The 14,545-nt window shown below is 49.8% G+C and overlaps 1 protein-coding gene across 5 annotated transcripts; it reads left to right on the top strand.

Moving 5' to 3' along the window:
• The first annotated feature begins 228 nt into the window (after positions 1 to 228).
• PLPP5 (phospholipid phosphatase 5) lies at positions 229 to 14,430 on the top strand. 5 transcript variants are annotated; one of them, XM_039523958.1, is made up of 7 exons: positions 229 to 536; positions 7,860 to 7,968; positions 10,034 to 10,124; positions 10,966 to 11,029; positions 11,698 to 11,822; positions 12,225 to 12,395; positions 12,896 to 14,430. In XM_039523958.1, the coding sequence occupies exons 2-7, from the start codon at positions 7,864 to 7,866 to the stop codon at positions 13,063 to 13,065; spliced, it is 726 nt and encodes a 241-aa protein (XP_039379892.1). In that variant the 5' UTR covers positions 229 to 536; positions 7,860 to 7,863; the 3' UTR covers positions 13,066 to 14,430. The 5 variants fall into 5 exon arrangements, with proteins under 5 accessions (XP_039379892.1, XP_039379891.1, XP_039379893.1 ...); XM_039523957.1 differs by lacking the exon at positions 229 to 536 and adding an exon at positions 1,089 to 1,214; XM_039523959.1 differs by lacking the exon at positions 229 to 536 and adding an exon at positions 1,579 to 1,799.
• The last annotated feature ends 115 nt before the right edge of the window (positions 14,431 to 14,545 follow it).

Raw genomic sequence — 14,545 nt, 5'->3', positions numbered from 1 at the left:
TCAACAGAGTCAGTTGCTTTGAAAAATAAGTCAAGGCCTGATTCTTTCATACGTGTTCTCTGGTGCTGTCATCCTAGTTGAACTGGAGCATTAATCTAGCATCTATTTCTTAGATCTTTAGTGTAATTTAATGTTTGTGCTTTTCTAAATTTATGTGCAACTGGGTTGTGATCTTACATATTGATTGTCCTTTATAAAATATTGTCAGTTGACATTTATACTAGTAACTGGGCTTCATATGGGATTGCAGAAGTAGCGGCGGCCCAAAGACTCTAATGCAGTACCACTGTGAATTCTAGTGTTGCTGGTTATTTGTAGCAGGTGCTTTTCTATAGGGCTAGGACTGGTTCAGTAGGAAGGGGTTTTTGTTTGGTAATCTCGACAATTCCAAATTTTTTAAGTGATCTATGGATACTCTGGCAAGTGGCTTAAATGTTTCCTGTTGGTCTTTATTTATGTAGCACCCAAAGTGTACTGGACATTTTACAGACACCTTAGAGGAGGCAGCTTAATCTCAGAGATTTCAGCACCAAAAGGTAACCACACCGCCCAGAGGCTGACGGTCAGAATATGCTTCCTTATTAAATCTTTTGCTTTTGAACCCTTGGTTTACTGCTTGCCCTATGAGCTTTGCCAATTCCCCTTGGGGGTATCTTTAAATCTTGCTTCCTCTGTAAAAGGGATTATTTGGTGAATTCCCTCTTCTCCCACATTTTAAAAAAGTAAAACCTGAATCACCCCCCCCCCCCCCCGTGATTTTACTTTGAAAGACAGTCTAAAGAGCTAGTGCACAGGTATTAGTAAAAGCTCCGAGGGGCAGAATGGCCAGGCTGTTTTGACAGTTCAGGTCTAACCCCTGGAAAGGCATGGGAGTTCCCTGCATTGCACCAGGGCCGTGTGTTTCCCGGGGGCGGGGGGTTCGCTGGGTGGCTGTAGGGCTTGGCTTGCTCGGTGATGGGGTTTGTGTAACGTTTGGCTGCGGGGGGCCGGGCGAGGCCGCAGCAGCGGGCGGCTCACGGCAGAGGGCGGGCTCGGGCTGCTCCGGCTGCAGCCACGTCGCCAGGCCCGGGCGGGGAGGAGCCGCCGGCCCCGGCCCGGCCCCTGGCGCATCTGGCTGCAGGGAGCGGCTGCGCCGCGCTCCCCGCCCGGGCCATGGAGGGGCCGCGGCTGGTGGCCGAAGTGGGCGCGCGGTGCCTGCTCGTCGGGGCCTTCCTGTGAGTGGGGCCCGGCCGGGGGGACACGTCGTGCAGGCGGGGGGGTCCCCTTGGGAAGCACCCGGTCCGGGATACGGCGGGGAGCCCCCTGGGAAACACCCCTGGCAGGGACAGGGCGGGGGAACCCCCCACCTTAGCATACATGGGGAATCCCGGGGCAGCCCCCCTGCACATGTAGCACAGATGGGGATCCCCCTGGGAAACACCCCCGTTAGGGACAGCATGGGGGAACCCCGGGGTGCCTCCCCCCACACCTTAGGACACATGGGGATCCCCCAGGACAGCCCCCCCACCTTAGCACACACGGGGATCCCGGGGCAGGCCCCCCCCCACCTTAGCGCACACGGGGATCCCGGGGCAGGCCCCCCCCCACCTTAGCGCACACGGGGATCCTGGGGCAGGCCCCCCACCTTAGCGCACACGGGGATCCCGGGGCAGGCCCCCCCCCACCTTAGCGCGCACGGGTATCCCCCAGGACAGGCCCCCCACCACTCCCGGTTCTGTTGATGTGATCCTTCTGTGTCATCTGGACACTGGACTGAGAGCCAACCCGCTCATTGCACTTGGGCTACTGGCTGCCAAATGGTAACTACTGTCACCTGTGGCCTGGGCTGCACTATGACTTCATGATGGGAAGCTCTGGAGTCAGACAGCCCTAGTGGTATCTGTGACACCCCAGAACCAGGGAACTGGGTGGCAACTACAGAGAACCTGCTTTTATTTTTTAGAGGTTAGGTTAAACTTGTACTGGTGTGGAATGCCCCATTTTCTCCCCCAGTGTAGCCAGCCTGGAGGGATTCAGCACAGAGATGTGTGGCTGACTTGGCTGTGATGTTTCCTCTTTCACATCACTTTCAAAACAGAGGAGGTTCCCTTCATGGAGATAGAGGCCTTGATTGTGTAGGAAAGTTGCCCGTTTAACTTAAAGTGGTTCTTAAATTGATACAGTTAAATTGATACAGTTAAACTGGTGTATGACACTTTGGTTTAAACCTGTGGAGTAAAGTAGAGACTGGAAGGTAACAAATGTCTCTATATTTAAGAATGGCTCTGGATCCTGGGAATTACAGACCAGTATGTCTTACATCTATACCTGCTAAACTGACAGACCTGATGATTGAGCTGTGGGACTCATTGCCATGGGATGTCACTGAGACCAAAAACTTTGATATTCTTTTCATCCGTATAACTATCCAGTCCCTTTCTGACTCTTGCAGAGTAATAATTAATGCTAAACAGGGATATTAAACCTTGTGCTTCAGGGTTTAAGCCAATCTCTAACTATGGCCTGGTCTACACTACGCGTTTATACCAAATTTAGCAGCGTTAAACCGATTTAACCCTGCACCCGTCCACACAACGAAGCCCTTTATATCAATATAAAGGGCTCTTAAAACTGATTTTTGTACTCCTCCCTGACGAGGGGAGTAGCGCTCAAATCGGTATTGCCATGTTGGATTAGGGTATTGGCCTCTGGGCGGTATCCCACAGTGGTAATAGGTAATAATTGGAGATATACCAATCTCCTAGAACTGGAAGGGACCTTGAAAGGTCATCGAGTCCAGCCCCCTGCCTTCACTAGCAGGACCAATTTTTGCCCCCGATCCCTAAGTGGCTCCCTCAAGGATTGAACTCACAACCCTGGGTTTAGCAGGCCAATGCTCAAACGACTGAGCTATCCCTCCCCCACAGTGCACCATTGTGACCGCTCTGGAAAGCCATCTGAACTCGGATGCACTGGCCAGGTAGACAGGAAAAGCCCTGCGAACTTTTGAATTTCATTTCCTGTTTGGCCAGCGTGGAGAGCTCACCAGCACAGGTGACCACGCGGAGTTCATCAGCACCGGTAACAATGCAGTCTCCAGAGAATCGAAAAAGAGCTCCAGCATGGACCGCACGGGAGGTACTGGATCTGATCGCTGCATGGGGAGAGGATTCCGTGCTAACAGAACTCCGTTCCAAAAGATGAAATGAAAAAACATTTGAAAAAATTTCCAAGGCCATGATGCGGAGAGGCCACACCAGGGACTCAGTACAGTGCCGTGTGAAAGTTAAGGAGCTCAGACAAGCCTACCAGAAAACCAAAGAAGCAAACGGAAGGTCCGGGGCAGAGCCGAAAACATGCCGCTTCTACGCTGAGCTGCATGCAATTCTAGGGGGGTCCACCACCACTACCCCACCCCTGTCCGTGGATTCCGAGGTGGGGGTAATCTTAGCCATGGCTGAGGATTTTGCGGATGGGGAACATGAGGAGGAGGAAGAGGAGGACGAGATTGCAGAGAGCACACAGCACTCCGTTCTCCCCAACAGCCAGGAGCTTTTTCTCACCCTGACTGAAGTACCTTCCCAACCCTCCCAAGCCACTATCCCAGACAATGAAGCCATGGAAGGGACCTCTGGTGAGTGCACATTTGTAAATATAAGACATGGTTTAAAAGCAAGCGTTTTTTAATGATTAATTTGCCCTGAGGACTTGGGATGCATTCGCGGCCAGTACAGTTACTGGAAAAGTCTGTTAACATGTCTGGGGATGGAGCGGAAATCCTCCAGGGACATCTCCATGAAGCTCTCCTGGAGGTACTCCAAAAGCCTTTGCAGAAGGTTTCTGGGCAGGGCAGCCTTATTCCGTCCTCCATGGTAGGACACTTGACCACGCCATGCATGTAGCAAGTAATCTGGTATCATTGCATGACAAAGGCTAGCTGCGTATGGTCCCAGTGTTTGCTGGCATTCAAGCAACATCCGTTCTTTATCTCGCTGTGTTATCCTCAGGAGAGTGATATCGTTCATGGTAACCTGGTTGAAATTCGGGAATTTAATTAAGGGGACAGAGATGGCCATTCCTACTGGGCTGTTTGCCTGTGGCTTAAAAGAAATCCTTCCCTGCAGGTAGCCAAGCGGGGGGGGGGTTTGATTGGTGCTGAGCTTTTTCGCGTTTGGCTAGCAGGGATCTTCCCTGCTACCAGCCACGCGGTGGGGGGGAGGGTGGCTAGGAGCGAACTTCCATGATACCAGCCACGCAGTGTGGGGAGGGGTAAAGCAATTATCCTAGAGAATTGGATGGGGGGGGTGGTTTCTGCTGCTGCACGTTAACAGGAAAGAAGCTGCACTCAACGGGCTTTGCTTGCTATTTGGGAAAGGAGGGCGCTGGATAGATGAAGGCTGTAGAAGACGAAAGACAATGGCTTACCATGGCCGCATGCAAGCCGAATTCTGCTGCCCGGACCTGCGTCTGTGAGATCTCTAACACCAGAGCCGCAGGCACTCAATATTAAGATGCAAAATGCAACCTTGTAGTGAACACACATGTGCTATATAAGGTGAATAGTGTTGTTCACCGTGAAAGTGTGTGACCATTGTTCTCTAAAATGTATCTTTTTAAATACTTCTCTCCCTTTTTTCCCTCCCTCATGCAGCTGCAAATTTTTCAAGACTCCCTACCAATCAGCTCCCTACTCCATCCCGAAGCCTGTCTCAGAGAAGGCGGCAAGAAGAAATGTTTTCGGAAATCATGGAAGTGACCCGCAATGAAAGAGCTCATCTGAATGTGAAATGAGTGGAAGGACGTGGTATCAAAGTACAGGAAAGATGCCAGTGACCGTGAGGATAGGAGGGACGACCATGAGGACAGGAGAGATGCTCGAGATGAGAGCTAGCAGCAGGAAGATCAGCGGTGGCGGGATGCAACGCTGGGGCTGCTGCGTGATCAAACTGACATGCTCCGGCGTCTGGTGGAGCTTCAGGAACAGTAACAGGATCTTAGAGTGCCGCTGCAGCCCCTATATAACCACTCTCCTTCCTCACCATGTTCCTTAGCCTCCTCACCCACCAAACATGTAAGAACGCGTGGGGGGAGGCTCCGTGCACCCGCCCATTCCACCCCAGTGGACAGTCCAACCAAAAGACTGTCATTATTATGAAATTTTTTTAGTGGCCTTTTCCTTCCCTCCTATCCTCCTCCCAAATCCCACCCGGGCTACCTTGTCAGTTCTCTCCCTCTTTTTATAATTAATAAAGAATACATGACTTTTAAATGAGTGACTTTATTTCCTTAGAAAGCAAGCTGTGTTTGAAGGGGGGGGGTGGCTTACAGGGAATGAGTCAATCAAGGGGTGGTGGGTTTCATCAAGGAGAAACAAACACAACAGTCACACTGTACCCTGGCCAGTGATGAAACTGGTTTTCAAAGCTTCTCTGATGCGCACCGCTTCCTGGTGTGCTCTTCTAATCGCCCTGGTGTCTGGCTGCGCGTAATCAGCGGCCAGGTGATTTGCCTCAGCCTCCCACCCCGCCATAAAGGTCTCCCCCTTACTCTCACAGAGATTGTGGAGCACACAGCCAGCAGCAATAACAAAGGGGACATTGGTTTGGCTGAGGTCTGAACGAGTCAGTAATGTGCGCCAGCGCGCCTTTAAATGGCCAAATGCACATTCTACCACCATTCTGCACTTGCTCAGCCTGTAGTTGAACAGCTCCTGACCACTGTCCAGGCTGCCTGTGTATGGCTTCATGAGCCATGGCATCAAGGGGTAGGCTGGGTCCCCCAGGATAATGACAGGCATTTCAACATCCCCAACTGTTATTTTCTGGTCTGGGAAGTAATTCCCTTGCTGCAGCCGTTTAAACAGAGTAGTGTTCCTGAAGACGTGAGGGCCATGAACCCTTCCCGGCCATCCCAAGTAGATGTTAGTGAAACGTGCCTTGTGATCCACCAGTGCTTGCAGCACCATTTAAAAGTACCCCTTGCGGTTTATGTAGTGGGTGCCCTGGTGCTCTGGTGCCAAGATAGGGATATGGGTTCCATCTATCGCCCCATCACTGTTAGGGAATCCCATTGCAGCAAAGCCATCCACTATGACCTGCACATTTCCCAGAGTCACAACCTTTCGTAGCAGCAGCTTAATGATTGCTTTGGCTACTTGCATCACAGCAGCCCCCACAGTAGATTTGCCCACTCCAAATTGATTCCTAACTGACCAGTAGCTGTCTGGCGTTGCAAGCTTCCACAGGGCTATCGCCACTCGCTTCTCAACTGTGAGGGCTGCTCTCATCTTGGTATTCTGGCGCTTCATGGCAGGGGAAAGCAAGTCACAAAGTTCCATGAAAGTGCCCTTACGCATGCGAAAGTTTTGCAGCCACTGGGAATCGTCCCACACCTGCAACACTATGCGGTCCCAACAGTCTGTGCTGGTTTCCCGGGCCCAAAATCGGCGTTCCATGGCTAGAACCTGCCCCATTACCAGCAGGATCTCCAACGCGCCGGGGCCCGCAGTTTGAGAGAATTCTGTGTCCATGTCATCACTCTCATCGCCACGCTGCCGTAGCCGCCGCCTACTCGCCTGGCTTTGCAGGTCCCGGTTCAGCATTGACTGCATGAGAATGCGCGAGGTCTTTAAAACATCCATGATTGCCGTCTTGAGCTCAGCAGGGTCCATGCTTCCCATGGTATGGCGTCTGCACAGTTCACCCAGGAAAAAGGGCGTGAAACGATTGTCTGCCACTGCTTGCACGGAGGGAGGGGTGAGGCTGTACCCAGAAGCACCAGCGACAATGTTTTTTGCCCCATCAGGCACTGGGATCTCAACCCAGCATTCCAATGGGTGGGGGAGACTGCGGGAACTCTGAGATAGCTATGGGATAGCTACCCACAGTGCAATGCTCTGGAAACCGACGCTAGTCTTGGTACATGGACGCACACCGCCAAATTACTGTGCTTAGTGTGGCCGCGTGCACTCGACTTTATACAATCTGTTTTAAAAAACCGGTTTCTGTAAAATCAGAATAATCCTGTAGTATAGACATATACCCTATGAGAGATCAGAAGGAGCCGTAAGGCTGACCACGGAGTATCTCACATTTACTTAGTGCAGAGTTCTTGGATCTTCGTCTGAGGCATCTAGTGATGGCCACTGTTACAGATATGGTACAGGACTAGAGGGACCTCACCCTTGGGTCTGATCCAGTCTGGCAATTCCTGTGAGATAAGCCACTTTAAACCAGAATCAGTGTCCACACAGCTTTTTCCATTGGTTTAACTATATTGGTTTAAATGTACCCCTTGAACCATGTAGCTTTCTTTTGTAGACAAGCCCAAGATGCAACCTGACTACTCATTAGGCAGTTAGGAAGATAGGATTAGACATATCTGAGAATACCAATGACCCATCTATTTCAGTACCTAGCCTTTGACTGTATCCTGTAACTGATGTGTCATGGACAATCATACAATAACCTGCTAATTGGGAAAGTTTTCTCCTAGCGCCAAGCAGTCAGTGGTTGGCTTGTGCCCTGAAGCATATGGTTTTATCTCGTATATGTTTTCATCATAGCTAGTATATATGAGAATGGAATTCATATTAGTCATGTAAATAGCTAGTGCCTTTTTTAATTTGACCAACCTCTGGGATCCTCTGGTAATGGAACAGAATCACTGCTGGCAGGGTGATTTGAGTGTTTCTAACAATGCCTTGTGGCAATAGGTGCATGCAAAGTGTTTCATCAGTTTCAACCTTTGTTGCCTTTTAATTTCATTAGTGTCTCCTTGTTCTTGTATTGTTTGAGAAAGTAAGTAGGAGTCACTCAACTGACCACCTCCTTAGAACTACCCAAATCCTGGCACTCCAAACTCTCTTGTTTTTTCTCTAGGATCATGGAACTTCTGCCTCCATTTCAACGTGTCATACAGCCTGAAGAGATGTGGCTTTATAAAAACCCATACATAGAAGCAGACCATGTACCCACCAAGCTCATGTTTGTAAGTATTCACCCAGGTCACTACACTCTTTTTAAGTTTTTTTAATTTAAATAATAGCTATCAGCTAAAAAATCATGGAAACAAACACTCTTCTTAATTTACGATACTGATGATATTTTAGATTATTAGAAATGAAAGAATTTTCAAAATCTGATTTACCTGTCCTTACTGATGCTCTGAGATCACTTTTTGCATTTCAGCTTGGACACTGAAAATCAGTTTCATGTTTGTTCACAGTTGCTTTTACTGTGTCAGGTTCTCAGTGCTGCAGACCTTTGCATTTCACATGCTGCCAGGGAATATTGTTTCAAATCAACTGTTTTCAGTGGAATTTTATTTTATTAAATGTGAAATTGTTTCTCTTCTAAGTTTTATAAGAAATTATTTTTAACAAAACCTCGCCTTTTGGGCCAAATTTTTGGTGATTTAAAGTTTTTATTGGATGTGAGATAGGAGATATAACTATACAAGCAAGCCAAAGAAGAGGGAATGTAGCTCCCTAGAGAAAGAGGAGGGGGGGAAAGATGAGATGGGAAGAGAGGGAGAAGTGATGATCGATTGGATGAGTGGTTACTGGGTGTCAGTGAAGTGCTGATCCAGCAAAGCACTTTAGCTTGTGATTAGAGTTAAGCACATGCTTAAGTGCTGTGATGACTCAGAACCTGAATGAAGCTCAAGAAGAATGGAAGTGTGACTCAGAGGATTATAGAGATGCCCTCAGGAAAAAAACAGGCTCCTCTCTGAAAACTGTTTACCTACTACAGCTGCAGGTAGCACTTAAGATCATTATAACTGGAAGAGAGAATTTTAATTCTGTATCAGTTCCTATAGTGAAGCTGACTGCAGGTACAGTGCTGCCCGGACACAGCTTCTGTGTGAGGTTTCACATAGCAACGGGGGAGAAAAAACTTTTAAAATAGGAAAATGTGGTTATAGAACTGCAAAAACTGGACTCCAGTGCAGGGGTAGGACGTGAGATTAAAAAAAGGTGTTAAAAGTAAACTCTCCAGCTTTCAGGTAGCCAGTGTTTCGTTGATGGGCTGTGTCCCTTGATTTGCAGAAGCGGCATTCCTGGTGAGATTCTGCAGTTCTTGGATTGGTCAGTGGCTTTGGGGGCAAAGAACTACAGTTCCTTTTTGTTGAAGAGGCAGGTACAGCATGTAGGAAATGCTAAAGGAGAAAACTCTTGAATGGCATTTGGATTTGGTGAGTTGACCTTTAGGTCAAGTGCCATGTTAGACTCCCAAAGTGACCGCAAATGACACTTGGGTCTGTCTGACCACAAGAGCATTCCCTGGAGCACTGGGTGCTGTGACACAATCCCCAAGAGTCTGTTGTCCCTGAGATACCAGCAATAACAACTGCTGTCTCATGACAGCTGCTCTTGTTTTTCTCCCTAGCAAACAATTTGGATGATACAGCTGGTGGATTAATTAGTTAATATTTGCAAAGCGCCTAGAAAGTGAAACATGCTCAGGGGGCTTACTGTTCTCAGGAAGCAACGTCTGAATGAGCAGCAGCAAGGGAGCGCCACAGCGGAAGTGATGTACGAAAGCAAGCTGAGGCTGCAGGCCCCTATGTCAGTGTGATTATTTATACAGCTCCTACGAGGCATTTTGCAGACGTATATGAATATAAGCCCCCTTAAGAGCTCACCTAAATAGAAGCAGCAGCAGGGCAAGGATATTACACGGACTGGAGCTTTTTAACAGGGAGAATTTTTGGCTGCTGTTCTTCTTTACCTTTGCTGTCCTTGTATCTGGAGAGCGCCCTATTGATGGACTTTGCCCCCTGCAGATTAGGGCATTAGTGAGAGCTGGATGGCAGACAACAGAGAGGAAGCCATGCTACTGGTACCTACGCTTATTCAGTATTAGCTACCAACGCTAATAGCTGGGATCAGCTTTCGGTTTGTAAAGAGTAAAGCGGGGAGCACTCTTTGGTTTAGAGGTGAAGGTTTTTAGCCTCCTTTAACAGCACATGCATTGATTTTTGGTTGGGAAGCTGAGGGAGCTCCAGGAACAAACATGCAATGTTGTTACTGTGCTGTCTTGTGTCGTTGCAGTTAATTTCGTTTTTGTGTCCCCTGATGTTCATCCTTCTGGCAAAATTCTTCATGAAAGTTGACCGCAGAGACACGCAGGAGGCCTTTTTGGGTGAGTTTATCCCCCACCCCCCGTCCCGACAGTCATACCAACATTACACTGAACTGAGGGCCTCCTTGGGGCAAACAAGTTCTTCCTTCTAGCAGCAGTAATGCCCAATGGGTAGATCAACACCCAGCACATGGGACACAGGGAGCATCATTGTACTCACACAGTGGTTCTTTAGAGCTGTGGCTAATGTCACAGCCTAGGGTGGGGGCATCTCCTTGTTATGGCTCAGGAACCTCCGTGTGATGGAGAGTGGGCCTGAGGGGAGGAGGGGTCTCTTGAATCCATTGCTGGGCACACACAGCATGTTGGCCAGGGTGCATTAGGGAATTGGGAACTTCCTCCTGCTTGGGGCCTATTTGCTGGACTGTCTCCCACTGTGTGCCTTTCATGTACTGGGCAACATCCTGGCTCCACTGAAGTCAGTAGCAAAACATTGGTTTTTATGGGGCCAGGATTTCACCCATTGTTCTTAAAAAAGCTCTGTGGGCTTAACCCCTCCCAGACCATTGTCCCCTCTTGTCTGACTCAGAGTCCAGCCCTTCCCTTCAACCTTAAGGCAAACACCTGCAGGGAATGCTCAGTGTTGCTGGGCCAGGGACGTTCTTCCCTACTGTCCGTGTGCCACGTGTCATGTAAGGTGAAAGTGCCGCTTCTCAAGTCAACTCAGACACACAGGCCAATGCAGCATCAGCACCAGCTGAAGCATCCCTCTGATAGAGGCTACTGATCAGGTGCTTGGCCAACCCCACCTGCAAAGTTTCTCCAACCACTGCTGCGGGTATGGGCTGATTAAATATTAACATGTGTTTGGTGCTGACATGGGCTCTTTGCTCTCTTCCAGCTGCCAGCCTTGCTCTTGCCCTGAACGGGGTCTTCACAAATGCTGTGAAGCTAGTTGTGGGAAGGTACGAAAGTCCATTAATTGCCAACCCCTGCGCCCACAGACCCAGGCCGTCTTTTACGTGGCAGTTCAGTGCGCTGCCTGAGACGGGCTATATTTTCCCAGACCCTTTTGGGGGGAGTGCGGGGACAGGCTGGGGGCACTCTCTTAACCACCCACCTTCAGTGAATTTAGTGTGGGGACAGTGTCTCTCCACAAAGCAGCAGTGGCAGGGTGAGCTTTCCCTGCATGCTCTCACCGATGCACGAGCCTATTCTTGGAGGGTCTCTACCAGGCTCCGTGGGGAATTGAGTCATTGTAGCATATTTACTCCTCTGCCAGTTGAGGTGTGGCTACTGGTCAGTCTCAGGGCCTGGGATTGGGACACATCTTCCCCCCCCCCCCCCCGGCTGCTGAGCAGCTGTTGGAGGGCAATGACGATGCTCTCTCACTTCCAGAGCTGCCAGCCACCTGGGGTGCAGGACTCCATACCCTATTCTCTACCCCAAGCACCTTCCTTCCCCAGGAAGGGCTGGCCTGTGCTGTGCTGGGGGGATTCTGGAGCAGGCAGGCAAGGATGCCCTCTGGTGCTTTAGCCTGAGCTGGGGAGCGTCCAGTCAAACTATGCCAGCTGCTAAGTGTCTCCTCCTCTGCATGGTGCAGGGTCACATGCTTTTCTTCTCTGCCCATTAGGCCACGGCCGGATTTCTTCTACCGCTGCTTTCCGGATGGACGGGCAAACGCCAAGCTGGTGTGCACCGGTGACCTGGACGTGGTGACTGAGGGACGCAAGAGCTTCCCGAGTGGGCATTCCTCTTGTAAGCGTTTGTTTCCTCTTTACAGTGCATCATGGGAGAACCAAACAAGGGTGAGCAGGTGCCTGGGAAGTGGGATCAACTTTGCCACTGCCTTGCCACGTGGCCTGGGGCATGTTCATTGACTTTTTGCCAGGCCTCACTTTTCCCTCTGTAAAATGGCGATGCACAAAGCTCACTGCTGTTTGCAGAGCTCCCAAGCGCCAGGTATCAGTACTTCCTCCTCAGCCCAGGCTCCCTGTCCCTGCTTTTTGCCTAGTGTCCTTTCAGGACAAGCTCAGAGGGGGCCTTTATCCTCTTAAATCACTCCTGACAATGGATGGCTCCTGAGCTGGGGTTTCTGTATCTGCGGGGGCTCTTGGAGCACGGGTTCTTCAGTGATGTGAATTTCCCCCTTTTGCCCAGTCGCCTTTGCTGGTCTTGCCTTCTCTGCCTTCTACCTGGCAGGAAAGCTGCACTGCTTCGCCCCTGGGGGGCGTGGAAAATCCTGGCGGCTCTGTGCCTTCTTATCACCACTGCTCTGCGCTCTCCTCATCGCTCTGTCCCGCACCTGCGATTACAAGCACCACTGGCAAGGTGAGCATGCTGGCCCGGGGGAGAGGAGAGCAGGGGCTGTGGGAACAGTGTTACGTAATTGGGACATGCTCAGTAACCATGGTGATGGGCACCAGAGAAGACCCTAGATAGGTTGCATGGGGCACTGATGTTCAGGGCTCTAAGTGGGACACGGGAATGTTGGTGAAAGAAAGTCATTTCCAGGGTTGTGCTCTCTCATACTCTTTGGGCTGTAAGTAGCGGAGGCAGAGAGCTCACTGTGAAATGTGTGTTATGCTCAGCACTGGAGCTGAAGATTAAGTGGCAGCTCTAACTGGAGCACCATGAGCAGGCTTGAGGAGGGTAGGCATTGTACTCTCCGGGGCGTTCAGTTCCGCTGTGGGCAGTGCCTCGAGCTATTCTGGGAAAATATATTCAGGGATCGTTGCCTATTGTCGTGGTATCTAAGCACAGCTCCTTGGGCTTCAGTGAGACAGTGCTGCAAGCTGGGGGTGAATAACCCTTTTGTTTCCACCCCACAGATGTGCTGGTTGGCTCAGCGATTGGCTTCACATTTGCATACCTATGCTACAGGCAGCATTACCCTTCCCTGACTGACTCAGAGTGCCATAAACCATTGCAGTGTAAATCCAAACTACCACCAGCACAGGAGCAAAAGCTGGCCAGCTCCAGCTTCCACCTGGAAATATAATGACGGGATCCACTTTGCTGGGACCAGCCCCTGGGTAATCATTCCTTCCACTCTTCAGCCCGCAGCGTGGGGAAGAGTACAGGCTTTGGGACCATCGCTCGCTGCCTACCTGGTGAAGTAACCCAAGGAGGATGCAGCTGATAGATGAATAGGAATTACTCCCCTGAACATGCAGTAAGTGGTCCTGCTCAGCAGGCCTCGGCTCATACCGTTCTTGTTTGAGAGATGCTCCCCTCTTTCAGGTGAGCCCTGGAGGAAGCTGGGTAAGTGACTGTACTCCAGCCTGCAGGAGGGAGGGAAGTAGGCTGGCTACGACACCATCTAAAGTAAGAACTGGCTCTCTGTGAGGGGAGGCTTGGTGGAAATCCTGTAGGTGCATGGGGCCATGTAGTAATGTGCAGGGAAGTCAGCCCTCTCCAATGGAAAATGTCATTTTATGAAAGGCCAGTATGCACATAGGAAGAGCCGGTCAGTGGTGTGTTGTGGGTACACAGCATTTACTGTGTGCATTTAGAGACCGCACCTCCTTGGCCCACCCTGCAGCCTGGGCACACTAGGTGTGGTTTTGGTGAAAAAGCTCTGTCCTACAGCAGGTCCAACAGATGCTGGGCTGATGTCCTGGTGTGGCACCCTGGCTGGCTTTGGAATCTCTCCATGCCATATTGTTGGACACTACACAGACTGCTTCAGCCCATTTGTAAATACATTTGCTTCCAGAATCCTGCCCTAACTCTCACCTGAGGATAGCTGGACAGTGTCTTCAGCACTCTAGTCGGTTTTAATCCAGTCCTGTGTTCCCACATCCTCCCAAGGCCACGATCAGCACTGTAGTACTAGGGAGCTGTCTGACCGGCATGACTGTCTAATACCATAAGGGGCTGTCACTCATGGTCCCACTGTTAAGAATTACAGCTAAGCTGGGAGCACGCGCTGTGATGTTTTATATTTAATTCCAACCTAGAAGCAGCAGGGCAGTGAGATGGTGTCTGTACAGCACTGTCCATGGGCTCACTGCTTTGTAGGTAGGATGCGTCGCTCTGTCTGTAACTGTTAAAGGTGAAAGGATGCAGCATCCTTCCTTGTAGAATGTTTCCCTGTGGACCAACTCAGCAATTTGCATTCTTGTTTCATAGGAAATATGTTAATTTCAAATGTACTGTATCCCTAACATTAAGTACTGGAATTGTTGACTGTGCCAAGCTAAGGCCTGTGAAGTACATCCTGTTAATCACACCTAAAATAGTTCAGAGTATGCAAGAGCAAGGGCTCAGCCTTGTTGTGGTTTTTGGGGGAGGAAAAGCAGCATAGTACCTGAATCATGTCATTTACTGGATTTTTTAATGTCAAATAAAAAGCTGGTTTTAATTCAGAGAAATGAGTTCTATTACTTTTTGGTACTAAAGAACATCATCTGTCTTTATGTAGCTGGCTCTTTTTATATAAAGTAGGTCAGGTTTGTCTGTCCATTATTAGCAATTCT

The sequence above is a fragment of the Mauremys reevesii genome, linkage group 2 (genome assembly GCF_016161935.1).
Source record: "Mauremys reevesii isolate NIE-2019 linkage group 2, ASM1616193v1, whole genome shotgun sequence".
In the NCBI taxonomy this organism is placed as follows: domain Eukaryota; kingdom Metazoa; phylum Chordata; order Testudines; family Geoemydidae; genus Mauremys; species Mauremys reevesii.
This window is presented reverse-complemented; position numbering and strand designations above follow the sequence as displayed.